Source organism: Salvelinus alpinus, chromosome 3 (assembly GCF_045679555.1).
Source record: "Salvelinus alpinus chromosome 3, SLU_Salpinus.1, whole genome shotgun sequence".
Taxonomy (NCBI): Eukaryota; Metazoa; Chordata; class Actinopteri; order Salmoniformes; family Salmonidae; genus Salvelinus; species Salvelinus alpinus.
Window position 1 is genome coordinate 33,498,734 of NC_092088.1, and position 26,859 is coordinate 33,525,592.

The following is a 26,859-nucleotide window of genomic DNA, read 5'->3' on the forward strand; positions in this document are numbered from 1 at the left end:
TGCAGTCCACTCGTTTATTATTCAATGTGAGGGGATGGTATGTATAAATTGACTTCTGTCTGCATAAAGCCCTTTAAATATTCCTATATACAAATCTACACCAGGATTCCAATCCACTGCTTGCTTTCTTCAGCCCAGCCATATTCTCAGTAAGTGGTCTAATTACTAAAGGACAATCTCCTTATTCCCTGATATCAGCCATATTCTGAGATTGACTCATGTTGTCATCTCCTCTACATATGTATAGACTTCTGCAGGCTGTCAGACAGATCTAGCCTGGCTAGACAGAGCGATCTAGAGACGGCTTTATTGGTTGTTTTGCTTCAGCTCTGTGACGCGACGCACCGAGCCGATGGTGGAACTCATGCTGCCCCAGTCGCTGTGCTTGTTGTACTCGCCAGGGCGCAGGACGTACTGATGGCCCCTGTAGTTTGGGTGCTCGTGGAGGATCCAGTAGCCCTCCATAACATTGCAGGAGGAAATGTCTCTCCGGTGGAAGCGGTCCTGCAGGTTGGGGCAGTCGTCGCTCAGCTCCATCATCTTTCCCCCAAAGTCTGATCTCTCAAAGATCTTCATCCTGTAGTTTCCATTGTACTGTGCAAGGAGAAAATGTATTCACTTCATAGAACTGAAATAATGTTTTTTCAATGTTAGACTTTTAGGCGTGAACGTTGTATGAAGGCTTGGAAAGTTTGGGAAACTACATGAACTCCCTAGCTACACAGAATATTGTCATAACAATTAATTAAGTAACAGCTGTTGTAAACAGTCAGGACAGCTGATGTAAGCTTATGGGAATCTTGAATCTGAGAACATCTGACAGCTTCCACCTGAAAGACACCTCCTGCAGTGTTAGGTAGGGCTCGCAAAAAAACTGTTGTTTTGGTCAATTTCAATTGGCAAGGCATACCTCCTACAAACATTCCTAAATATTGGTTTGTGTCAAGTCAATGGCCTATAACCATGTCAAACTTATACCAGCTGTTATGAATGTTTACAAAGGTAAAACAGATTCAAGAGCATTTGTTTGTGTTATGTTGTGTCATGACGGTCAAGATATAGCCGTTCTCACAGCTGGGATTATGCGACAGGAGCGGATGCAGTCGTTGAAGCCGGACCAGCGATGGTGGTCAGGGTACTTCCCCCTTGTCAGCATGTACTGGTACCCAGAAAAGTTAGGCTTCTCATAGGCCATCCAGCACCCATTGTCCACCCGAATGGAGTTACATCGGGAGAAGTGGGAGTGCATGTCAGCGCAGTCACCACTGCACTCATAGTGGCGTCCCTCAAAATTCCTGCCCTCGTAGAAGATGATCTGAACAGAGAGCTTCTAAAGTTAATGGGAGTACAGGCAGAAGCACATCTCTACATTTTAATCAAAACAAAGGATAGGAGAACACCTATTTTCTAGCCTTGGTCCCAGATCTGAATGTGCTGTCTCACCAACACCTATTGTCATTGACGATGTCATGCCAAACAACGGCCACAGGAGTTGGTTATACAGCACATCAGATCTAGAACCAGGCAAAAAAATGTATCTGGGATCATACTACAATTATGATTTCAGACAAAACTCGTGACTAAATTTGAAATGGAACCGCAATAGACTTGAAAAGGCGGTCTGTATTGTTTTTGTTTTTTTGGAAAATGATATGTTCTGCTTACCTTACCCATCATGACTGTGGAGGTCAACAGGACAGGCCTGTCCTCATCCCAGAGCCTTTTATGTGTCAGAGAAAAAGGATATAGCATTGTTATTAAAATCACGTGAGTTATCATGTCAGCACAAACTGTTCTATCTGCCCCTATGACACTGAGCACATGTCAACCTCATGCTCCCTTTAGATTGAATTCCATTGTTATGCAAATACAGTGAGACTATTTACTAGGTCCGGACAATAGAGTTGCACACTTGGTGTTTGGTCCCGAGGAAAACATTGCTCAGAACAGGTTTGAAAAAGGTTAGTTGGAAAACTGGACTTCACAAACATCCCCATCTGCCCCCCCACCTGTTTTACTCTCACAGCCATTTTTTTTTAAAATAATTCTGAATGATGGGCTCTGATGTATAATAATCTTTGTTCAAGTAAACAGTTTTCAGGTTCCGTCTTGGAATATCCTCATATACTGCATTTACATATTTATGTTACTGTACATATACAATAAACCACTATGGGTTCTTCCTCTTTGTGGAAAATTGAATAATTGAACTTGAATCTCGGGACTCTATTGATTTAGAACGTCAAACAAAAGTAGAGACAGAGTACTATAATTTATCAGTACTATAATATGTTTATTATAGTCCTAAGGTGCATTCCCACTTTAGGAGACAGGGGGTGCAATAGGCCTTTTACATCTTATAATCATTTCGGTCTTCTATGGTGTTCTCGCTCTGTCGCTCCTAAAATCGTTGGGTGGTTTGCTGCAAATCTATTGTCGGAAATATGTTGAATTTGAAAGTAATGTTTGTGAGGTGAGGGATTATTACATTTTTTACTCAGTGAACGTTATTTTTGTACACATGTAGCCATGTGCACTTGATTGCGTCTACTATAGTGGCCACTTTAATAGAGCAAAAATAGACTGCCTGTTTCACTCTATTTCTACTTTAAGATGGGATTTTTTCTTCCCAAGTGCAATATTTAGATATGTGTGGTCACAGCGTTCTATTATAAAAGGCCGTCATGGCTAACTGCAATATTAGTGTATTGTTTTTTCTCAAGACTTGAGTATCATTTGAAGTAAAGACTACGCAACAAATAACATTGGATTGCTTTCTTTACATTTTTTAGCTGTGCGTTAGGTTCATGTTAACCACTTTATTTTACACACAGAGACTGATCATGTGGATCATATTCTTTGTTGTTTAATTAGATAAAACCTGCATTTCCCCCTAGCAGGAATTTTTTACATGTTTCAGTGCAAAATAAAAATGTGTCACCTTTTTGGACCCTCACCAGTTTGCATCCCTGATGAAGAGCAAAATTATTAATATAAGTGCCCTGGTCCTATAAGAGCTCTTTGTCACTTCCCACGTGCCGGGTTGTGACAACTCACACTCATTCTTATGTTTAATAAATGTATCGTATAGTGTGTGTGTGGCAGGCTCAAAATGATGGATAAAAACATTTGAGAGTGCGCTGACCGTGGTGCTAGAGGGGGTACGGAGCTGGAGGTTGAATGTTTGAAGGTGTACAGGACTGTAAAACGTTTGGGAACCACTGCTCTACAGGTTCGGTGTCCCTATATCAGGACGGTTGTTGCTAATGTGACTAGAATGATGTAAGTAACAGCCAACTTTCCAGGATGTAGACATGTCTTATATGGGCAGAAAGCTTAAATTCTTAATTAATCTAACTGCACTATCCAATTTAAAGTAGCTATTATAGTGAAAAATACCATGCTATTGTTTGAGGAGAGTGCACAACAACAAAACACTTATCACGGCAACTGGTTTGAGACATTCACCTCTAAAGGTAAGTAAATGTATTTACATTCAGTAACCTTGCTCTGATTTGTTATCCATTTTTATATTCAAATGTACATACTGGGTTTTACAGTTTGAACCCCTGCTGTTTCTGGCCCCACCCTGCCCAGCCATCTAGAAGTGTGAAGGTTAGTGTTTTTCCTGTAGGGAAGCTAATTATCCATGTATGACCTTCCTGGGAGTGTGTAAATGTAAATATATATATATATATATATATATATTTTCCAATGTTCTCTATAGTTATGCACTTAAAGATATATCAATTGACCAATTTGGCACATTTGGGCAGACTTGATTCAAAATGTTGTGCAGTAATGTGCTTCACTGGATCCGCCTGAAACTATGCACACACACTGCTACCATCTGGTGGCTAAAATCTAAATTGCACCTAAATTCATGGCCTTTCTCTTGAATTTCAGAGTTTAAAAAAAGAGAAAGCATGTTTTTAATTTTTTATTATCTTTTATCAGATCTAATGTGTTATTCTCCTACATTAATTTCACATTTCCACAAACTTAAGTGTTTCCTTTCAAATGGTATCAAGAATATGCATATCCTCGCTTCAGGTCCTGAGCTACAGGCAGTTAGCTTTGGGTATGTAATTTTAGGCATTTGAAAAAAAGGGTCCGATCCCTTAAGAGTTAAGAAAAAAGACGGCAAGTGACTGTGTGACTAGCACCTGTTGTCTCTTTCTCCTCCCTGCTGCAGTGACCACCACATAACGTAAGTGTGTGTGTATAGTGCTGTCCGTGTTGCTGTTGCTTCAACATAATTAGACATTTCTGACTGAAAAGTTGTTACCGAAATCCCCTAATTTGTTTAAGGAAACATTCCCTCAACGCTTGCTCTCTTTACGTGACACATGTATGCATCGCATGTCCCGTTAGATTACAAAATCATTTTTCTGACCTTTTGGAACAATGTAATTAAGACAAAATAAATTCTAAGCACACAGTCTGTTTTTGTGTAATCATGCATTCGTGAATGCAATTTCCGAAATGGAACAGTTTAGGCTTATTTTATTGTTTACGTTAATTATTCAATGGTCTCTTTTTTTTAAACTAAAATGCTTGATTGCATTTCACATCATAAATTACTTGTGTGATGACATGAACTAATAAATGATTGATTGATACAGTAGTATATATATACACACACACACACACTCACATAAGTTATGATATAAAGACTAAACAGGATATGCTCTTAGGCCTACAGCTTGATGGTGGTTATACAAGGCTGAGATCCAGAGCCATAAGTCCTCCGAATCAATGTGTCGGAGAAAACCCCGTTCAACTGGCGACCGGGGTCAGCCTGCAGGCACCCGGCCTGCCACAAGGAGTTGCTAGGGCGCGTTGAGCCGAGTAAAGCCCCCCTGGCCAAACCCTTCCCTAACCCGGACGATGCTGGGCCAATTGTGCGCCGTCCTATGGGACTCCCGGCCATGGACGGTTGTGGCACAGCCCGGAATGAACAGCCCGGGTCTGTAGTAATGCCTCTAGCACTGCGATGCAGTGCCTTAGACTGCTGCGCCACTCGGGAGGCCCTATAAATATAATTTTTCGGACAATTTGGAACAGTGTAAACAATGCTAAACACATTCTAAATAATACCAGTGAGGCTGGTCTAACGAAAAAAAGTAAAGTCTTTACAGCATAGCAAAGATATTTAAAACAGATTATTTTTGTGAAATTGTTGCGTGAGGCTCACGGAATCAGTAGGCTATCAACCAAACACTCAAACAGAAGCAGGATCTGTCTTATTTCTGTAGATAGATATATGGATGATTTATAAAACCAGGCACATAACAGTTAGGCTATTGATTAGAGACCTAATTTTAAGTTGATCTCACCTAGAAAAAAAAGATCTCACCTGGATCTCACCTAGAAAAAAATTTGCCTAGGTAATAATTGTAAGAATTTCTTCACTGTCCGGCAGGCTCAATTGTATGCAAACATGTGGTGGCATAGAAAGAAAGGAAAAGTTAGATATTCTTCAGGAGATGTGCTTCAAAAGTACAGTAGCTAGGATTCATATAGGCCCAATGTAGGCTATATCTCTTTTTTATGGTGCTCCTGAACCCTGTGTTTTGTAAGTGTTGGCAATTATTGTCATTAAAGGGGCAATTTGCAGTTACTACATCACTTTTTGGACTTAATAAACCCATTGATTCTTGAATATAATTTATAAATTCCCCACAAGCTTAGTTTAACAGTCGTACCCCATCAGTAGCCAAAATATAAGCTTGTTTTTCCAGTGTTTGTAAAAAAATCTATAAAAGTAAGCAAACAGCCTCATCCCTAAACCTTTTACTGAAACAGTGTTGGAAGAATGCTTTATTGATTCAACTGCTGATTGCCGCTTCAATACCGCTAATATTTGTCATTGTGCTCCTAAATTTCTGTGTGCTCCTACATTTTCAACTTGGGAGCACATGTGCTCCTTGAAAAAAATGTCACGTAGAGCCCTGCCGAGTTTGACATTGGTCAGGTAAATACCTTACTCTGCTTATCTTAATAGGCAGGCTGTCATAATCGAAGTAAACATATGCCAATTTAAAACACCTGGTTTTCTGATTAATCTTTCGAATTATTAGGACATGTAAACACCTTAATCGGTTTTCCAGCTGTGTATTTGATCTGCGCATGTGCTAGCACCATCTGAGTGAGCCTCCCTCTTTAGCGCAATGGAGTTTAGAATTTGTTTTCACATACAGACTTTATATGTCTGAACTCAGAATCAACTAGGCTTCCCAAAAATAACATGGTGGTAGAACCTTTATTTTGATTGCCGATTTTCTGCATTTATCAAAGTCCCATTATAGGGAGCCTGATTTCAGATGTGTCCATGTAAGCATGATTATTAAGGAAATCGTTCTTCTTGCAAAGCATATAAACTATTATATTAATCTGACTATCCACAATAATCTTATTATTGTCTGCATGTAACCGTATTCACTGTGGTACAGTTTAACTAACTGTGACCATGTGCTGTTCAGGGAAGCCCATGGACTTGCTGTGTGAGGAGGGAGGACCGCTGGGCCATGCTTAAGTCTGTCACTCTGAGGTGGAGAGTCCTGTGATCACAGCCGTTCAGACTGAGGAAGGTGACACCACATCAGCCAAGTTTGAAACAGCCAGAATAGACCCAGTGTCTGTCCCAAACTAGAGAGGACCACAAACAATCCCCAAACCAGGTGAGTCCAAATGCAGGAAGTTAGAGGGCTCGAAGTGCGGTCACTGAGTGAGCTGTGTGGAGAATAGGATCATGTTCAGTACACTGTAGCAAAATGTTTCAAAGTCCAGGTAATCCTTCCGTTTCAGTCCATTTTCTTCTTTTTGGTGACTAATGAACACGACACAGTCTACTTTGCTTGGTTGAATAAGCTGCAATCCCAGTCTGCTTGGTCACTGTTTTATTAGCCTTGCATACCATGTGCAAGAAGGCTTTATTATCCAAGGAAAGTGTATCTCACATCTCCACTCCTTAGGATCTACCTCTCGTCTTCTAATTTGGATAGCCAGGACAGATGTTAGGACACACAACATACCAGTAATTTTCATGAAAGCATATAGACAGGTTGGTTGTTTAGCAACAACACCGACGCATGCACAACTATGGGGCAAAACGGACTGGGTTGGCTTAGATTGTTAACATGTAAGCTATATTTCTTCTCCAATGTTTATTGAAAATGTAAATACATTTGGACAATAAGCACTTGTCTCTCAAATACATTGTTACAGTTGTTGGTTAGCTAGCAAATGTTTTGCCATATTAGCATTGACATGAAATCAGTCCAAACGCCTCAAAACAAGACATGGTATCAAGAACAAAATGAAACTCTCTGAAACGAGCCACTTACGATTCCCCACGTGGCAGTTAATTGTTATTCTTGCTAGCAATCTGGCCATCCAGAATCACAACACGCCGACTTCTGCCACATGAAACCGCGCACATTGTTTTGACGTTGTCAGCTAACCCATCTATAGAAGATTTCTCTAGAAAGAATGAATTCATGAATGAAGTTCACCAGCTGAACAGAAGGTAGCAGCAGTCACCCATGAATGGAGTCTGTCTGTGTTGTGTTGGATGCCTATGAATAGAGCTTATGTTTTCTGCTGTAATTTTCATGAATGAGGCTCAATGGCACCCATCTATCACAGGGTCTGCTTTCAGTTCGCCTCAACTGAATTGGAGGATATCCTGAGAGAGTCCACATTGAGATACGGTATTGAATTAATAATATTCAGAGTGAATGAATACCAACATAATATACAATGATCAGGCAAGGGAAGCGTTAAGTATAACAACTGCTCATATTTCAGCTTGTGACCACCCTCTCTCTTCTCTTTCTGTGTACGTCCCAAATTGCACCCTATTCCCTATGTAGTACTCTAGTTTTAACCAGGGCTCATTGGGCCCATAGCTATTGTCAAAAGTAGTGCACTATATAGGGAGTAGGGTGCCATTTGGGATATTGACAGTCACTCTCACACTCAGTAAAAATAGGCCCATATCCTCGTTCATATAAGCCATTGGATACACAGTGAACCAGGAAAGCCTGGTAAAGTAGGGTACAGTACGCCTGGCCAGAACACAAACATAAACACAGACGAGGCCGAGCGGTGCAGATCTGATCACATCAAATGTAATGTGCCACATGCTTCATAAACAACCAGTGTAGACAAACAGTGAAATGCTCACTCAAGGGCCCTGTTCATGTCACCGCTTAGTGTAACGCATACATTAGACATGAGGAAGACTGTTATGCCATGCTTCCCTCCCCCTTTCAGAATAATCACCCGCTGGAAGTCCAGCTAGAGAGGAAATGGGGAGGATTTAGAATTGAGCTCCCCAAAGGAAGAAGCAGGCTGCATTTAAAATGGCACCATTTTCCCTACTTAGTGCACTACTTTTGACTAGGGCCCATAACGTTATGATCAAAAGTAGTGCACTATATAGGAAATAGGGTGCCATTTGAGATGCATACCAGGACTAACCACATGTAACCCATGGATTTGCATGACTATAATGTGTGTGTCTGTACAGGGGGGTGGAGGTAACGTAAAGAGGTTGTGACTGTAGAGGTTGTTAAAGTGAAGGTAGCAAAAACATACAGTGGCTTGCGAAAGTATTCACCCCCTTGGCTTTTTTCCTATTTCGTTGCCTTACAACCTGGAATTAAAATAGATTTTTGGGGGGGTTGTATCATTTGATTTACACAACATGTCTACCACTTTGAAGATGCAAAATATTTTTTATTGTGAAGCAAACAAGAAATAAGACAAAAACCAGAACTTGAGCATGCATAACTATCCAAGTCAATACTTTGTAGAGCCACCTTTTGCAGCAATTACAGCTCCAAGTCTCTTGGGGTATGTCTCTCTAAGCTTGGCACATCTAGCCACAGGGATTGTTGCCCATTCTTCAAGGCAATACAGCTCCAGCTCCTTCAAGTTGGATGGGTTCCGCTGGTGTACAGCAATCTTTAAGTCATACCACAGATTCTCAATTGGATTGAGGTCTGGGCTTTGACTAGGCCATTCCAAGACATTTAAGTGTTTCCCCTTAAACCACTCAAGTGTTGCTTTAACAGTATGCTTAGGGTCATTGTCCTGCTGGAAGGTGAACCTCCGTCCCAGTCTCAAATCTCTGGAAGACTGAAACAGATTTCCCTCAAGAATTTCCCTGTATTTAGCATCATCCATCATTCTTTCAATTCTGACCAGTTCCCCAGTCTCTGGGAGAGGTGTTGGGTTTGCACCAAACATAGCATTTTCCTTGATAGTCAAAAAGCTAAATTTGTCTCATCTGACCAGAGTAACTTCTTCCATATTTTTGGGGAGTCTCCCACATGCCTTTTGGCGAACACCAAACATGTTTGCTTATTTTTTTCTGGACACTTCCGTAAAGCCCAGCTCTGTGGAGTGTACGGCTTAAAGTGGTCCTATGGACAGATACTCCAATCTCCGCTGTGGAGCTTCGCAGCTCCTTCAGGGTTATCTTTGGTCTCTTTGTTGCCTCGCTGTCTAATGCCCTCCTTGCCTGGTCTGTGAGTTTTGGTGGCCGGCCCACTCTTGGCAGGTTTGTTGTGGTGCCATATTCTTTCCATTTTTTTAATAATGGTTTTAACGGTGCTCCTTGGGATGTTCAAAGTTTCTGATATTTTTTTATAACCCAACCGTGATCTGTACTTCTCCACAACTTTGTCCCTGACCTGTTTGGAGAGCTTCCTGGTCTTCATAGTGCCGCTTGCTTGGTGGTGCCTCTTGCTTAGTGGTGTTGCAGACTCTAGGGCCTTTCAGAACAGGTGTGTGTGTATATACAGTGGGGAGAACAAGTATTTGATACACTGCCGATTTTGCAGGTTTTCCTACTTACGAAGCATGTAGAGGTCTGTAATTTTTATCATAGGTACACTTCAACTGTGAGAGACGGAATCTAAAACAAAAATCCAGAAAATCACATTGTATGATTTTTTATTTCTCAATTTGCGCGTGGCTCTATTCACCATTCGAGTGCATAGGCAAGGTAGGCAGGCTTATCAGCACATTACCCACCACTTTGCAATATGAGCTGGAGGCAGTATGCACTGTGGAAACATAATTCATTGTTTGAAACCTAGGCATTTTAATTCATATTATGAGGCATGTCTTACCTTGCTTCAAAGTAGCCTAGCCAAAATCCCACCATAGAAATGCGGAGGCAATTATTTTATCCTGTTCTATTGGTTTTCATTAACTTTTTTGTTGTCCTGAAGCCAAAGGCACAATCCTAGTCATATTAGCAACCTATGCTAGTTGTTGTATCTTTAGATTCCCCCATTAAGTTTCTTACAGAGATGTTCACCTCTGTCATATGTAACCGCTTGCATCAGTGCGCGGTTTGAAAATTACATATTACATTGACTGCTACATTACAGGAGTCAATGTTCAATAATATAGCCTTTTGTCTGAGAGACGATGGACTTTCTATTGTTGCAGGTTTCAATTAAGCTCTTCATGAAAAATGTCTGTTCCTTGTATGCATGCATAGTATTTTCCTACATTTGCAGCTACCAATTCATCAAGTTTCTCAGAGTCTAAATGATCTACCAAAACCCCAAGGTTTTGCAAAGTCTGGGAGTTTTTCAACCGACCTTGTAAGACCTCATCCGAAACTTTAACTTCCTCTTCTCCCCCCTCCACCAAATTAAAGCCACAAGATGCAGTGACCGGAGCAGCAGTCAACGCTGACCTCACCGCTGGAGTACCTTCAACTTTGCTTAGATCACAGGAGTGATAACATTTTAACAGGTTCACATGGCATAATTTAGAGGACTTCCTATGACTAGGGGTTTTAATAGGATAGTTCAAATCTGAGACTTTACGCAACACAGTGAAAGGACCACAGTATTTTGCCTGAAAAGGTGAACTTACAAGAGGCAGAAGAGCAAGTACACGATCACCGGGACTAAACTCACGCAGCTCAGCCTGTACGTCATATTTCAGTTTCATTTTCCGTTGAGAACATTTTAGTTTTTTTTGCTAGTTCACCAGCCCTATACAACTTCAACCTAAAACCATTTACATAGTCAATAAGGTTCCGAGGTGGTTCCTCAGGCAAATAACCATCCTGCAACACTGCTAAAGGCCCACGCACCTTATGACCAAACACTAAGTAATTTGGGCTAAACCCTGTGCTTTCCTGCACTACTTCAGGAGCAGCTAGTAACAGCCAAGGTAACCCCTCCTCCCAATCTGCAGACAGTTCTGTACAGTATGCACGAAGCAAGGATTTTAAAGTTTGATGAAAACATTCCAAAGCTCCCTGGCTCTGGGCATGGAACACAGTAGACTTGTTGTGTTTAACTTTAAGCTGTTTGAGAACCTGAGCAAATAAATGGGAGGTAAAGTTAGACCCCTGATCTGACTGGATGGTTTTTGGAATCCCAAATGTTGAAATAAATTTAGTTAACGCTTTAACTACTGATTTTGAAGTTATGGTACGCAAGGAAATAGCTGCCGGATATCTAGTTGCTTGACACATAACAGTTAATAAGTAGCTATGACCTGACTTGGACCTTGGTAATGGCCCAACACAATCGATAATAAGATGCTCAAAAGGTTGCCTTACGGCTGGTATTGGATACAAAGGTGCAGGCTTTACAACCTTATTTGGCTTGCTTGTGCGCTGACACGTATCACAAGTTTTAATAAACTGATTAAACATGGCCAGAAAAAAATAACGAAGTATGCAATCATAAGTTTTACGAACACCCATATGACCTGCCACATCACCATGTGAAGTTTGCAACACTTTATTTCGCAAAGTAGTAGGTACAACTATTTGAAAGACTGGTTCTCCTAGACACTGATCATAGTGTGGAACCCATTTCCTGACCAACAGCCCATCAAGAAGAAAATAACACTGAGCACTATTCCTCACCACTGAATCAGGAACAACTTTATCAAACAGATCAGCCAAGGTAGTATCGGCCTTTTGCTCAGCCATAAATAAATCTCTAGAACTAGTCAACTGTTATGTCTGGAGTTTGACTGGCAACTCAAGACTTTCTGGCTTACTCTCAATCTCCTTACGAGAGGCTGCGCGGGTAACCGCACAAACTGGAAATACCTCAGGAGACACAGTTTTGATCCGGAGATTCCCTTGCAGGGGACACTGAAGGTTGCTTCTTACAGATGTTTAGTTTGCCATCTGCCCATGCCTTACTACCTGCCAAGTCATCCCCCAAAATCATGTGGACTCCCTCTACTGGCAACTGGGGTCTAACCCCAACATTTACATCACCCTCTACAAGACCACATTTTAGGGTAACTTCATGTAAAGGACAAGAGAATGGAACTGAACCCATACCACATACCATTACACAACTGCCAGTATCAGACTCTTTAGAGAATGGCAAAACAGATTCCAGAATAAAATAATATAAAGCTCCAGTGTCTCTTAAGATCTTGATTGAAACATTTTGGTTGCCATCTACCAGGGACACTACACCATCTGAAATAAAGGCTGAAAAATCACAGTGGGAAGACTGAGAATCAAACTCAACTAGTGGCTGAAACAGCTCACCTGGGTGGTCAGAGGCTATAACAGGAGCTGCCATCACAGCAGGTTTAACTTGACCTGACTGTTTTGATCTAAGCAGAGGACAATTTTTCTTCCAATGTCCTTGTACTAAACAGTAGCGACAGGTATTAGCATTAACCGGTGCTTTAAGTCCTCCAGACCCAAACTTCTGCTGAGGCCTTTGGAAAGAAGCTCCAAAAAAAAGGTGACCTACTATTCCTAGGAGTAAAGTTATTTTTATGGTACATGTCACTGTTTGACTCAAAATGGCTTTTATGTGTTAGCCTGTACTCATCTGCAAGGATTGCTGCATCACTTGGAGACATAACTTTACGTTAATTTGTGTATGTAGCAACCTGGTCAGACACAGAATTTTTGAACTGTTCTAACACAATCAAAATAGACAGACCCTCAAAAGTACTAACTTCAGAAGCTGTACACCAACGATTAAATGCAGAAGTCAAATCACGAACAAACTCAGAATAGGTTTGTGAATCTAACTTTGACCATATGCCTCTGGCACAAGCTCGTAGACCTTCAGAACTGCTCATTTAACTTTACTGTCAGCTACACTCAGTGCTGCAAAAGCCTCACGTGCTTCACCTGTAAGTACACATTGCAACAACATAGTCATGTCCAAATCTGACCAAGCTCTAGTTTCTGTAATACGCTCAAATAAAGCAAAGTATGTGTCTGGATCTGACTCATCAAATTTAGGCAACAAACAAAGATTCTGTGAAACATCAAACTGTGGTAGTCCTTCTGGTCTATTAGCATTTCTGAATCGCTCTAACTGCATTTGCAACAGCTCTCTCTGCTGATCAAAAGTTAATGAAGGGCTAGACTGAAAACTTTCACCCTCACTACTAGCAGACTGACCGCCAAAAACACCCATTTCCCTAAGACCCTGCTTTAATCTAGTTTTAACAGTCTCTTTAATTTTTTTATCAACAATCTCAATCTGATAATGTTCAGCAATTTCAATTAACTGCTCCTTAGTACACAACTCTAAGGCTACGTCTGAAGGAGCGTGAACAAAACTACTCAAAATGGAAGACATTTTCCTCAACCAATACAATTATTACAAATGCTCCAAAAAACACACAACTCACCTGCTGTCAGTCTGGGTTCAAGGACAGGAGCCACACCCCACTATCCTCCAAAAACTACTAACTAACTGGCCCTGGTCTTCGTGCAGTCACATGTGGTGGGGTTTTATGCACACAAAACCAGTGGAGTGGAAAAGACAACCAGCTGGCAGCCCCCCCATAACCACGGAGGTGCTCCCGAGCCGATGTAGGGGAAAAGGGAAAGGGATGCTCTACCCACGTTCACTGCCACCTAAAACAAAAACACCACGAGCCTCCTATTGACACTCGCTGATAAGCCTGAACAGGAGAGGACTCCCACCTGAACAAAACCCAGAAAAACACAGAGTGAATTGCTTAGTTACCAAGCTAACTGAACCAAAAGAACACATGGCTCTCAACGCTCTCTTCAACAATATTGGCCTAACCAAAACATCCCCTCAAACAATTTTTGGGCAATCTGAACTAAACTAACCCAAGTTAACTACTATCCATGATGAGCCCCCACTTGTCACAGGCCGGCTCATAGCCTGTGACAAAAATGAGGGGACACGAACAACAGGTATAGGCCAATTAAAAATGTTCTTTATTATAAACCGAACTATTAACTTTAAACAAAGAAAAAGGAAAGTATCATAATGTAAGGTGTATGTAAAGTGCATGGATGCGTGAATCTGTGTGTGAATATGACTGAGTGAAAACTATGCAAACTACAAAGGAACAAACAAAACAGGATCATACCTGGAGGAGCAGAGAGAGAGAGAGAGAGATAATTAGTGAAGCAGTTTTATACCCTGAGCCCAGGTGGCTCCAATCACTAACGACCCTCCTCTGCCTGCAGGAGGAACCGCCTCTGCAATGCAGAGGGGCCGTGACAGTAGCAACTACAGTTAAATGACAGGGGACATAAATAAAAAGACACACTACTCTGTTGACGCACGCACACACAGACACACATATATTACACAATGCAGCTCCAGTAACTCCATCCCTTCCCCTCCCCTCCTGCCAGCCCCTCCAGTGCTCTGGGCATCCCATGTCAACAGTTTACACGCCCACGTCCTGTTTGGAGCAATAAGGAAACGAGGGCCATTTCCTGCCTGTCCCGTTGCCACCCGCCACCGAAAACACTCTTGCTTTTTCTCTCTCGCTCTGTGAACGTCATAGTGGCGACCACGGAAACCTATCAGGACAAGGCAACACTGAGCCAAGAAGTGCCAGGAACATATTCACTAGACACCAAAAATGAACAAACTGAAAAAAACTGACTGAAACAAGGAGGGACTACCTGAACTAGTCCAATCAGAAAGCTTGTTTTCGTTTTCAGTTGCAAAACGTTTTGCTACGGTGTGACACTGGAGGAAACGATCCTCAGCCTTTAATGTAGACCTACACTAACTAATGTCTCCACATACAGTACACTCCTGTCAGTGTCTATATGGGTGTGATTCTGACTTGAGATCTGCATGTTTACCTCCAATTCTTACACAAGACGTGTGTCAGAGCGGGAACGTATGAATGATAGAGCATATCGACATCAATGAATGATTAAGCGGAAGGTCTGAGTAGCTCACCCTTAACTTTGAATCAGGCCCTAAAATAGTATATAGATAAAATCCCTCAATCACGGTTAATTTGCAGTTTTCTGGGTGCTAATGCTATTGGGTGGGTTGAGTGATAGTGTCTAGACAGTAGACACCAAGGTACTGTGTTGATTATGGATGAGCCAATCGGATTCAATTATGCATCATTAAAGCAAGATTGACAGCAGAGTATTAACAATGAATGCACCAAAGAAGCATTAATATTCCCAATTCAAATGCATTGATATTCTCAATTCGAATGAGTGCTCCTAGATTACACACACACAGGGACAGACAGAGACAGACAGAGGATATGAAGTGTCTAGTTGATGACGAGAGAGTATTACCTCCTTCCCCTGTATATCCTCACATTCTCTTAGTTTCCTGTTAGTCTTTCAAGGTGACTTTGAAGAGAGTGAACGTTTCCGAGGAGGAGATATAAACAGAGAGCAGATCAAATGGTTCCCCTCCAAATGAGTATAAACTAAACATGGTCAGGGCAAGATAAAGCGGTCACAGAGCAGTCCAGGCCCATGGTCTGGTCTATGTTCAAATTGAACACTGTTTGACTGATCCACAAACACATGTACTCGTCCCATGATCAGCCTGTCCTGTTCACACCGTTATGGAAACATTCAACCACGCACTCCATCATTTACGTGTTCTCTATCATGGACACATTGACACACACACACACACACACACACACACACCTCTGTAAATCATGCACCTCCTCTAACAGGCACACACACAAAGCCTCTACTCTATTATTCATACTTTCCCTCTCTCACATACAGATACATGTCTCTAGACCATCCACCCCCTCTCTCTAGCAGTCATACACAAATACATGCAGATAGGTATTCTACCTTACACACACAAAGAGTTACGAGGACAGAGCAGGCAGCCGTGGTAAAGAAAAAACTGACACAGCCGTTCCTGTGGAAGACAGATACTCCCACTCCAGCAGTTAACACTTCATAAAATCAATAGCACTCACCCTGTCCTGCCTCCCCAGCCACACACACTTTTCTTTAAGTAGCATAAAGTCATATAAATACAGAAACACACTGACATAATACAGACAGTGATTCTCTCTCTCCCTCGAACCACACCCACCCACCATGGTCCGACATTAACCTGTTCATATGTTGCGGGTCACTACTTCACAGGAGAGCCATTTGAACGTAAACTTACATTTTGCCATGAACGTAAACTTACGTTGTGTTTTTTGGCAGAAATGCCTTCTCGAACATGTGAACTTTCATGTGTCTTAATAACAAACTTGTATGCCAAATGTAAATATGAATACAATTGTTAAATTAGAGCCTAGTTGGTTAAGCCACAGAAAAAGTCAGCAACCATCCCACTAGCCATAATTGGCTGAGATAATGAGTGGGCTGGACATGCCGAGAGATGAGTTCGGATTGGTCTGCCATGTAGAAGGCTCCTGTCTATTTGAGCTGGTCAGTCTGTGTTGGTAATCCTGTCGAACACGGCTTTTTTTAATGTATCGTGTACACCTCTACTTTCTGGAGGATCGAGTTTTGATAATCACTGGACATGGACGTCTCGTTTGTCATGCCACTTTACTGCCAGCTGTTGACCGTTCTCCTTGAACTCCACCTCCCCTCTCTGCATTTTGGATGTCAGTGGTGGACCCTGTGTAAACTATAATGTCCTGAACAAATCCTGTCTTCACGTCGCACATGACAAAGAACTTGTGCCTTTTGGAGGGAATATATTGACGGAATGCAAGCCGCCTATCTTTCCATAACATCAGGGACTCATCAATGTATAGGTCCTTGTATGGCACAGAGACCAGACCAAATGCTGATGTCAGGCTGATAAGAACATTTCTTATTTTATATAACAGGTCATTTAGGATGGCAGTAGCATTGTTGACGAAATGCAGGCATCGCAGCAGAACTAGGAAGCAGTCTTGGGAAAAGAGGGTGGCAAAGAAGGGAGTTGCAAACATAGGATATGTGCTCCAGTATTCTCTTAAGGAGTTCTTCTTTACTATCCCCGTGAGATGGACTGTCAGCAGGAAGGTATACATTTCACTAATTGTGGTTGTCACCCATTTAGCGAGTTTCGCCCCCACTCCTGGCTCTCTCTTCTCCTGTAGCTTCAAGGCATAGCAATTGGTCTCCTCTACTATGTCTCCCACCAGTTCCTCTGTCAAAAACAACTTGAAGCCCTCTGCCTCAGTTGGAAATGGCATGGGGCGTTGCACTCCAGACTGGGACTCATCAAAGCAAACAGCAGGGCCAGGAGGGGTGAAATGGCTGGCGGCCTTCCAGCTACCACAGAACTCCTGTACTTCATCCACTGTCGGTCTGCCTCCATCAGCATCTTCAAAGGGACCTGGGACTTCGTCAGTGGACAAGGGATCCTCAGATTCAGGGTTCTCAATGGCTACGAGGTTGAGGGGCAGCTCCTCACTGTCACTGTCAGAATCTGATTCCTGACTTTCATACTCAGACTCATTGTCAGAATGTTAAAAAATCTCCAGAATTTCCACATTTGTGAGTTCTCCTTTTGAAAGACATTGCTAATGCAACAGCTTATCTCAATAGCTACATAGATAAACAACAAAACTGAATGGCTCAGAGTGGGAGTGAGAGGTTACGTGATTGACTGACAGCACGCAAAAATGTTTTGTGTGGTAATTATTTATATATTTACTGTTTTATTCACATTTTCAATTACCGGTGACAATCATGCATTCTGATTCTTTCATAGATTGTAATGGGCACATATTATTTGTGTAAAATACTTTTTTTAAGGTTGTACTGATTATGATGAGCTAAGCTAATTCCAGCTGTGTGTGGAGGCATGTTTGTTGACATACAATGAATTCTGGGTTTCACGTAATCGTCTGTTGGACCAAATGAGGTGAGTAAGGGTTCACAAATTTTTTGAGGACTTCCGGAAATGAATGATGGGATGTGAACGACGGTAGACGACACCCCCCCCCTTGAACATGCATACTATAAACAGACGAAACTCATCTTGTCTTTTCTTATTATCTTTGGTTTCTGTGAGGGAAAAAAACTACCCATCATCGGATTACTTTCGATTTCTAGAGTGTTTTACTTAATTATTTCGATCAATGGTGAACTCACCCATGATGTGATTCATTTTAAATAGTCATTTCTATTAGCTAATTCATATTGTAGTTTGTCAGCGAGAGTTATACAAATATGACCACTTGTTTTACATCAATCTTTCCTCAGTTAGCGCTAGGACAAATGTAGCCTACATTTTTCCGGTTTGGATGATTGTGTTATGCTGTAGATATTTCTGTCAATTTCTGAACATTGCATCCAAAAATTAACTGCTCACATTCTGGACATAACTTCGTAAGGACTGTGTTTGTGCAAAATATTTCTGAAAAAAGTGTGGCCAGCTCAAATGCTGATTGTTGCATCAATCGAAACTGGCCATTCTATATAACACCGGTGTGATCGTACGCTACAGGGATCACTGTAGAATGATCACACCTGTGTGATGGTACATGTGAAAGGTTTAACAAAAGACTCCACTATACTAGTAACCATTTTGGGTGAGTTTGTAAATTCAGTCTGAGTATGCCAGAGTGTCAAATAACTGATGAATTTACAAACGCAAAACAGCCATTGAATATAGCTGGTGTCAGTAAATGTCGGCAAAAAAGCGTAATGAAATTGTTGCCAGCAGAGCTGGTTAGGCTGTTTTCATGTTATCCAGAGGTAAACAAATCATCAGCCAAAGCGTCAAGTGTGCACTCTGAACGCGCTGAGAGCGAAATGAGATGGGTGGGGCTAAAACTTAAGAGGGTGTGAATGATGCGGAATGGGTGTAGACAAAGAAGAGCTCTTCACTAGGTACCAAAACATTCAAAGGCCATTTCCTCAAAAGTGAGTTTACAAGTTTGTCAACTTTCAAAGCAGAATTACTTTCCCATTGTTCCTTAATAACCTCTTGGAAATAGGGGGCGCTGTTTTCACTTTGGGGAAAAATCGTGCCCAAATTAAACGGCCTCATACTCTGTTCTAGATCATACATATGCATATTATTATTACTATTGGATAGAAAACACTCTGAAGTTTCTTAAACTGTTTGAATTATATCTGTGAGTAAAACAGAACTCATTTGGCAGCAAACTTCCAAACAGGAAGTGAAAATTCTGAAAATAGGGCTCTGTGTCAGGGCTTGCCTATTCAATTGCCTTATATTTATGGATCTGTATGCACTTCATACGCCTTCCACTAGATGTCAACAGGAATGTTGAATGGGGTGTCTAGCTTGATGTGAGACCAAATGAGAGCTTTTGGAGTGACAGGTCCGCCCTATTGGCAGTATTCAGCTGCGCACAAGGGAACACGACATTGTCTTCTGAAATGCATTAGGTATACACGACGAAATGCTCCGTCTCGGACTTTATTGGATACATATGAGAAAAACATCATAAAGATGGATTTTCAACCAAGTTTGACCAGTTTATTCGACGTTTATTGTGTCTTTTGGAATTTCTCGTTCCATGCGCCAAGAGTTGATGGACATGTGCCCTCCACAATGCTAGCCAAAGTTGCTAATTCGACAGAAGAAATGGACATTCTAAAACAAAACAAGGATTTATTGTGGAAATAGGACTCCTTGCACTACATTCTGATGGAAGATCATCAAAGGTAAGAGAATATTTATGATGTTATTTCGTATTTTTGTGGTATATGTTGGCTCCAACATGGCGGAGAATTGCTGGGCGCTGTCTCACAATATTGCATGCTGTACTTTGTACAAAAGTTATTTTTTTTAAATCTAACACAGCGGTTGCATTAAGAACCAGTGTATCTTTCATTTGCTGTACAACATGTATTTTTAAGTAAAGTTTATGATGAGTTTTTCGGTTAGATTACGTGACTGTCCAAAATTTCTCCTGACAATTTGGTGCATTATGGCGCCGTATTCACAATGTAAAACCAGGATTTGTAGCTATAAATATGCACATTTTCGAACAAAACATAAATGTATTGTATAACATGATGTTATAAGACTGTCATCTGATGAAGTTGTTCAAAGGTTAGTGATTAATTTTATCTCTATTTGTGGGTTTTGTGAAAGCTACCTTTGCGGTGGAAAAATGACGTTGTGTTTTTGGATATTGTGGTGAGCTAACATAAACATATGTTGTGTTTTCGCTGTAAAACACTTAAAAAATCGGAAATATTGGCTGGATTCACAAGATGTTTATCTTTCATTTGCTGTACAACATGTATTTTTCATAAATGTTTTATGATGAGTATTTATTTATTTCACGTTGCTCTCTGTAATTATTCTGGCTGTTTTGATGCTATTTGTGACGGTGGCTGCAATGTAAAACTATGATTTATACCTATAAATATGCACATTTTCGAACAAAACATAAATGTATTGTATAACATGATGTTATAAGACTGTCATCTGATGAAGTTGTTCAAAGGTTAGTGATTAATTTTATCTCTATTTGCGGGTTTTGTGAAAGCTACCTTTGCGGTGGAAACATGGCGTTGTGTGTTTGGCTATTGTGGTGAGCTAACATAAATATATATTGTGTTTTCGCTGTAAAACATTTTAAAAATCGGAAATGTTGGCTGGATTCACAAGATGTTTATCTTTCATTTGCTGTATTGGACTTGTGATTTCATGAAATTATATTATATGATATCCCTGTGGCGCTAGGCTAGGCTATGCTAGTCAGCTTTTTTGATGAGGATGATCCCGGATCCGGGATGGGGGGTCCGTAGAGGTTTTAAAAATGCAGTGTATGATATACCGTTTTGTAGCCCTGAGTCTCTACTTTTATCCAATGTAAAAAAACACAATTTCAAATATTGCTACATAAGAACGATTTGAGCCAGTTGGTCACAAATTGTAAAGTACCTTCATTAGATACATTTCGATTTCAAAATGTTAAGTCCTACAAACATGCTTAGTACTGTTAAAAAGTTTAAAAAACGTGGGATTCGGATACAGGTGCACAATAACAATGTGAATATTTTGTATAGTCCTCTAAAAGAACCGATCTCAGTCCTCTTTCAAGTGAACTGAGGTAAAATAACAATTTTAAAAAGGCAAAATAACTCGGTTCTCTTTGTATTCACACTACCCTTGCCTTTGAATGAGGACTCAGTTCACTTCACCTTTAAGGTTGGAGTCCTCTTTGCAGTCACATTGCTATGTTTAGAAAGGAACCTAGAACTTTCTCCAACATTCACTCAATTCCCTCTGGGTTTTTACGAAGTGCAGGACAAGCCATTGCATCAGAACATGTTATTGGACAGCTATATATACAAGTCGGAAGTTTACATACACTTAGGTTGGAGTCATTAAAACTTGTTTTTCAACCACTCCACACATTTCTTGTTAACAAACTATAGTTTTGGCAAGTCGGTTAGGTCATCTACTTTTTGCATGACACAAGTCATTTTTCCAACAATTGTTTACAGACAGATTATTTAACTTATAATTCACTGTATCACAATTCCAGTAGGTCAGAAGTTTACATACACTAAATTGACTGTGCCGTTAAACAGCTTGGAAAATTCCAGAAAATGGAAAATCAAAAAAGATCAGCCAAGACCTCAGAAAATAAATTGTAGACCTCCATAAATCTGGTTCATCCTTGAACCAATTTCTAAATGCCTGAAGGTACAACAGTACGCAAGTATAAACACCATGGGACCACGCAGCCATCATACCGCTCAGGAAGGAGACACATTCTGTCTCCTAGAAATGAACATACTTTGGTGTGAAACGTGCAAATCAATCCCAGAACAACAGCAAAGGACCTTGTGAAGATGCTGGAGGAAACAGGTACAAAAGTATCTATATCCACAGTAAAACTAGTCCTATATCGACATAACCTGCAAGGCCGCTCAGCAAGGAAGAAGCCACTGCTCCAAAACCGCCATAAAAAAGACAGACTACGGTTTGCAACTGCATCATACTTTTTGGAGAAATGTCCTCTGGTCTGATGAAACAAAAATAGAACTGTTTGGCCATAATGACCATCATTATGTTTGTATGGAAAAGGGGGAGGCTTGCAAGCTGAAGAACACTATCCCAACCGTGAAGCACGGGGGTGGCAGCTTCATGTTGTGGGGGTGGGACTGGTGCACTTCACAAAATAGATGGTATTATGAGGAAAGAAAATGATGTGGCTATATTGAAGCAACATCTCAAGACATCAGTCAGGAAGTTAAAGCTTGGTCGCAATTGGTCTTCCAAATGGACAATGACCTCAAGCAGACTTCCAAAGTTGTGGCAAAATGGCTTAAGGACAACAAAGTTAAGGTATTGGAGTGGCCATCACAAAGCCCTGACCTCAATCCCATAGAAAATGTGTGGGAAGAACTGAAAAGGCGTGTGCGAGCAAGAAGGCCTACAAACCTGACTCAGTTACACCAGCTCTGTCAGGAGGAATGGGCCAAAATTCACCCAACTTATTATGGGAAGCTTGTGAAAGGCTACCCGAAACGTTTGACCCAAGATAAACCATTTAAAGGCAATGCTACCAAATACTAATTGAGTGTATGTAAACCTCTGACCCACTGGGAATGTGATGAAAGAAATCAAAGCTGAAATAAATCAATCATTCTCTCTACTATTTTTCTGACATTTCACATTCTTAAAATAAAGTGGTGATCCTTACTGACCTAAGACAGGGAATTTTTACTAGGATTAAATGTCAGTGAAAAACTGAGTTTAAATGTATTTGGCTAAGCTGTATGTGAACTTCCGACTGGATAAGCGTGTCTGCTAAATGACTCAACTGTAAATGTACTTACATTTTGGAAGCTAATAGACTGCATTTTGTTAAGATGAGACAATAAATGTAATCAGAATATACCATTAACATGTAAATATTATTGGTAACAGAATAAATACCAGAAGAATAACTGAAGATTAAATAATGCTGTAATTTAAAATTGTACACCCAATTTAGGCTACTGCCCCTTTAACCCATAAGAGTCTAAGCCCTGTCTAACCCGGGGCGGGGGTGGGGTGGGGGGTGTTCTACTAAGCAATGTGGAATTGTTTTAAAGAGGTCATACCAAGGATCATTTAGCTATTTGATTTAGAATTTTAAGACACCTTGAAGTATCAAAAAAAAAATATATGTATATAATTTGAAGGTGGGGAAAAAATATTGGCCTTTCTGCTATTAGCCCATACAAACGCATTGAATAACAGATTCAGTACATGGAACAGATAGTCCCAAAAACATAAGTTTTTTCTGAAGTGTCTGTCCTTTCTCTGAGTGATATAAGAAAGAGCAGGAAACATTATATATGTATTTTTTTATATGTATTTAACCCCTTACTTTTGGCACTAAACTGTCTCCATATACAGTATACTTCTATAAAGTTTTTTCAACTGGTACCGGGGGACCTTCAGACGAGTCTTGAGGGCTGTGGGAGTCAAAACATGCATGTGTTCGTGAGTCTCACCTTTCCATTAATGGGTCATATTAGTGTGCAGCCCAAACTGTTCGACACTACAGACAAAAGTTGGCAGATCGGCTGGACTGACTTCAGACGACTCCCCAGATGCTTGTAGGGGTTGTAAGGTAAAACGGAGAACACCATCGTGTTCTTGAGAGAATCCCATCTTTCCATAGAGGGGTCATACAATAGTTTGTAGGCGAACTGTTCGGATGCTACAGACAATTTTGTGAGAAGACTGATTTTCAGGATGTCTCATGGTCTGACAAACCCCGCTCAGACGGGGAAATGTGCGATATAGGTGGATACGGTGAATTGCAACACATCCAATGCAAAAAAACAACTCTAGCTTAAACTGACAGATATTTATAGGGATATGTTTATTATGCTAATTCGTTTTCCGCAGTGGCGCAGACACCGACCTTAGGGGGTTTAAGAGCTAGAATTGATTTTGTACCCTATGTTGTGATTCTCACCAGATATGTTGGTGTCTTCTCACACTATTCAACCCTCACAATTGAATAAGCAGCATATGAAGTCCTCAGCCTATAGACAACATATTGCAAACGAATAATCTAAACAAAAAACTAATTTTGGACAATTGCTAATCGATATCCAAAAACAGCACACGTTGTTTTCCATGAACCTGCACGTCATCTTCTCTTTTGTGGCACCAATGTGAGGGATTATGGCAGGGGAAACAGTGTTGAAGTAGTCTAGTGTGTCGTGCGAGAATAATGACAAGCAAACCTGGGGAGCTTTGTGTTTACATTACCCTAAAAACGGGAACCGGACTGAGGAATTCAAGCGAACTGAACTCAGACCACCTCTCGAGAACGTCTCAGTTCGGGGATAATTGAACAAATATTTTATCGATTTTTTTTACCCCTTTTTCGTGATATCCAATTGGTAGTTAGTCTTGTCCCATCGCTGCAACTCCCGTACGGACTCGGGAGAGGCGGAGGTCGCACTGCTTCTTTAAACACTGCTCGCTTAACCCAGAAGCCAGCCGCACCAATGTGTAAGAGGAAACACTGTCCAACTGGCGACCGACATCAGCGTGCATGCGCCTGGCCTGCAACAAGTAGTCCCTAGAGCGTGTTTGGACAAGGACATCCCGGCTGGCCAAACCCTCCCCTAACCCGGACGATGCTGGTCCAATTGTGCACTGCTTCATGGGTCTCCCGGTCGCGGCCGGCTGCAACACAGCCTGGGATCCTACCCGGGTCTGTAGTTACGCCTCTAGTACTGCGATGCAGTGCCTTTAACTGCTGTGCCACTTCTGACGCCTAATTTATTAATCTGTCAGTAAATTTAGGCTAATGTTCCTGAAACTTTACAGTGCTAGGCGACCTCGGCTCCGCTCTGCAGGGGCATCCACCATACTACACAGCCTACTCTGATTGTAAATTGGTACCATTAACTCAATATTAAGAGGCGATAAATACATTATATACTCACAGAAACCTGTGACTGTCTGTAACTACAACAACATTAGAACAACATGCTTTGAAAACTCTATTTTTCCTACAATAGCATTTTGAGCAACGGTCATATGCTTGTGTTTCTTAGAATGCATCTCTCCATCCTCCGTGCACACAGTGGGTAGAGGGTGTAAGAGTCAGCAGCCTACAGCGAAACCGGGACAGGCAGATACCTTCATAGCAGGAATCAACATAGTGCATAGGTTACTATTGTCCAAATAATGGTTTTAGAACAATCTACTGGAACGTTGTGTAGCAAAATTACAGACATAAGCTAAATGCTTACAGTCTACAAGAAGATCAATTTCCTTACCTTACTCCTGTCTGTAGGAGATCTACAGACGCATCAGCCTGGTCTGTATGTTTTTCTCTGTAGGAGCTGCTCCTGTGGTTATAATGTGCTCTCTCTGCTGTCAGCAACACACCCCTCTGCCAGTACTCTGATGTGGAGCAGCTATTTACATGCTGGGGAGCTGAGCACTGCTTTTTCCCATCTGAATCTGCAGCCCCGTCCAAACCATCCAACGCCCACACCATACACAAACAAACAATGGTCAAGATCACCCACCCGCTATAGCCAAAATCTACTTCATTCGATTGGAAACTCCCCAAGGCTGAGGAGCTTCCATCTCCTAAGTTAAAGGCCCAATGGAGCTGTTTTTATATCAAATCATTTCTGGGTGATATAGAAGTACCTTACTGTAATGGATTTCCATTTAAAATGGCTTTTTAGCAAAACTATTTCTCAAGTAAAAATGTTGCTACGACTGTCTGGGAGTGGGGAAAGCTGAAAACTAGCTGTTATTGGCAGAGTGGTTTGGGACTCTCTTTTGTTACTGGTCTGTTAACCAATTTACCGCATGGTGATGTCACCATAGAAAGCCGAAACTCCAGCTCATGCAAACCTTTCTGAATGGAAGGTCCTGTGTAGATAATATTTCCAATCAGCAACTATCAGCAAATGGCACTGATCAAAATTCACACTTTTACACTGTTGTACAATTAAGTGATAATGCCCGAGAAGCTGGTTTTTGTTTGCTATATCGAGGGCCGGCAAACCGTGCAAATATATCAAACAAACACTGGCTTCTCGGGCATTATCAATTTTATACAACAGGTTACCAACATATTCAAATAATGATCGACATATTTTCATTAAATTTAATTTTGATTAATTTATTCGTACTATTTCATCATTCCACAATATATAGTCCCAACACATCTAGGGTTGCTAGTCGTTCGTTCGTTCTTTTTGTTCTGTATCTATAAATGCGACCCAGTCGTTCCTTCTAAATGTTCCATTCCCATACTGACTGGCAACGTTCTTATCCCTTGCTTGCTAGCTAGCTAACTACGGCTAATTTACAGTCACGTCAAAAAGTGCAGCCAGAATAACAGCTAAGTTGCTACATTTACATTTGTTAAAGCTGTTTTCTAGTTACGATTTATTTAGATACATCCATAACAATGAGCTTATGATGCGCGACTTTGCCTGCCAGAATAAAATATGCTCTCTTATCAGGACACTGTTCAGACAAAAGATAGACAATCCATGACATTCATTTGAGCTAATTTTAATAAATGAAACCATACATTTTGTTTTCCACCACAGCTGACATAGCTATAGATACTTATTGTATGTCACATTTATCTGTACATTCCCCTGGATTGTGCATT

General features: G+C 41.0%; 1 protein-coding gene across 4 annotated transcripts; it reads right to left on the reverse strand.

The window, feature by feature from the left end:
- LOC139570589 (gamma-crystallin S-1-like) lies at positions 1-25,672 on the reverse strand. 4 transcript variants are annotated; one of them, XM_071392570.1, is made up of 4 exons: positions 25,496-25,672; positions 1,666-1,720; positions 1,073-1,315; positions 1-594 (listed from the first exon to the last, which is right to left on the reverse strand). In XM_071392570.1, the coding sequence occupies exons 2-4, from the start codon at positions 1,675-1,677 to the stop codon at positions 307-309; spliced, it is 543 nt and encodes a 180-aa protein (XP_071248671.1). In that variant the 5' UTR covers positions 1,678-1,720; positions 25,496-25,672; the 3' UTR covers positions 1-306. The 4 variants fall into 4 exon arrangements, with proteins under 4 accessions (XP_071248671.1, XP_071248670.1, XP_071248672.1 ...); XM_071392569.1 differs by having other exon boundaries at positions 1,073-1,330; positions 25,496-25,645; XM_071392571.1 differs by lacking the exon at positions 25,496-25,672 and adding an exon at positions 7,350-7,406.
- Positions 25,673-26,859: the final 1,187 nt, after the last annotated feature.

Coding starts and splice junctions, on each gene's coding strand:
- LOC139570589 (XM_071392569.1), bottom strand. Junction 595..1,072: donor CCTGTCGCATAATCCCAGCT/GTGAGAACGGCT, acceptor CTCCTTGCACAG/TACAATGGAAACTACAGGAT.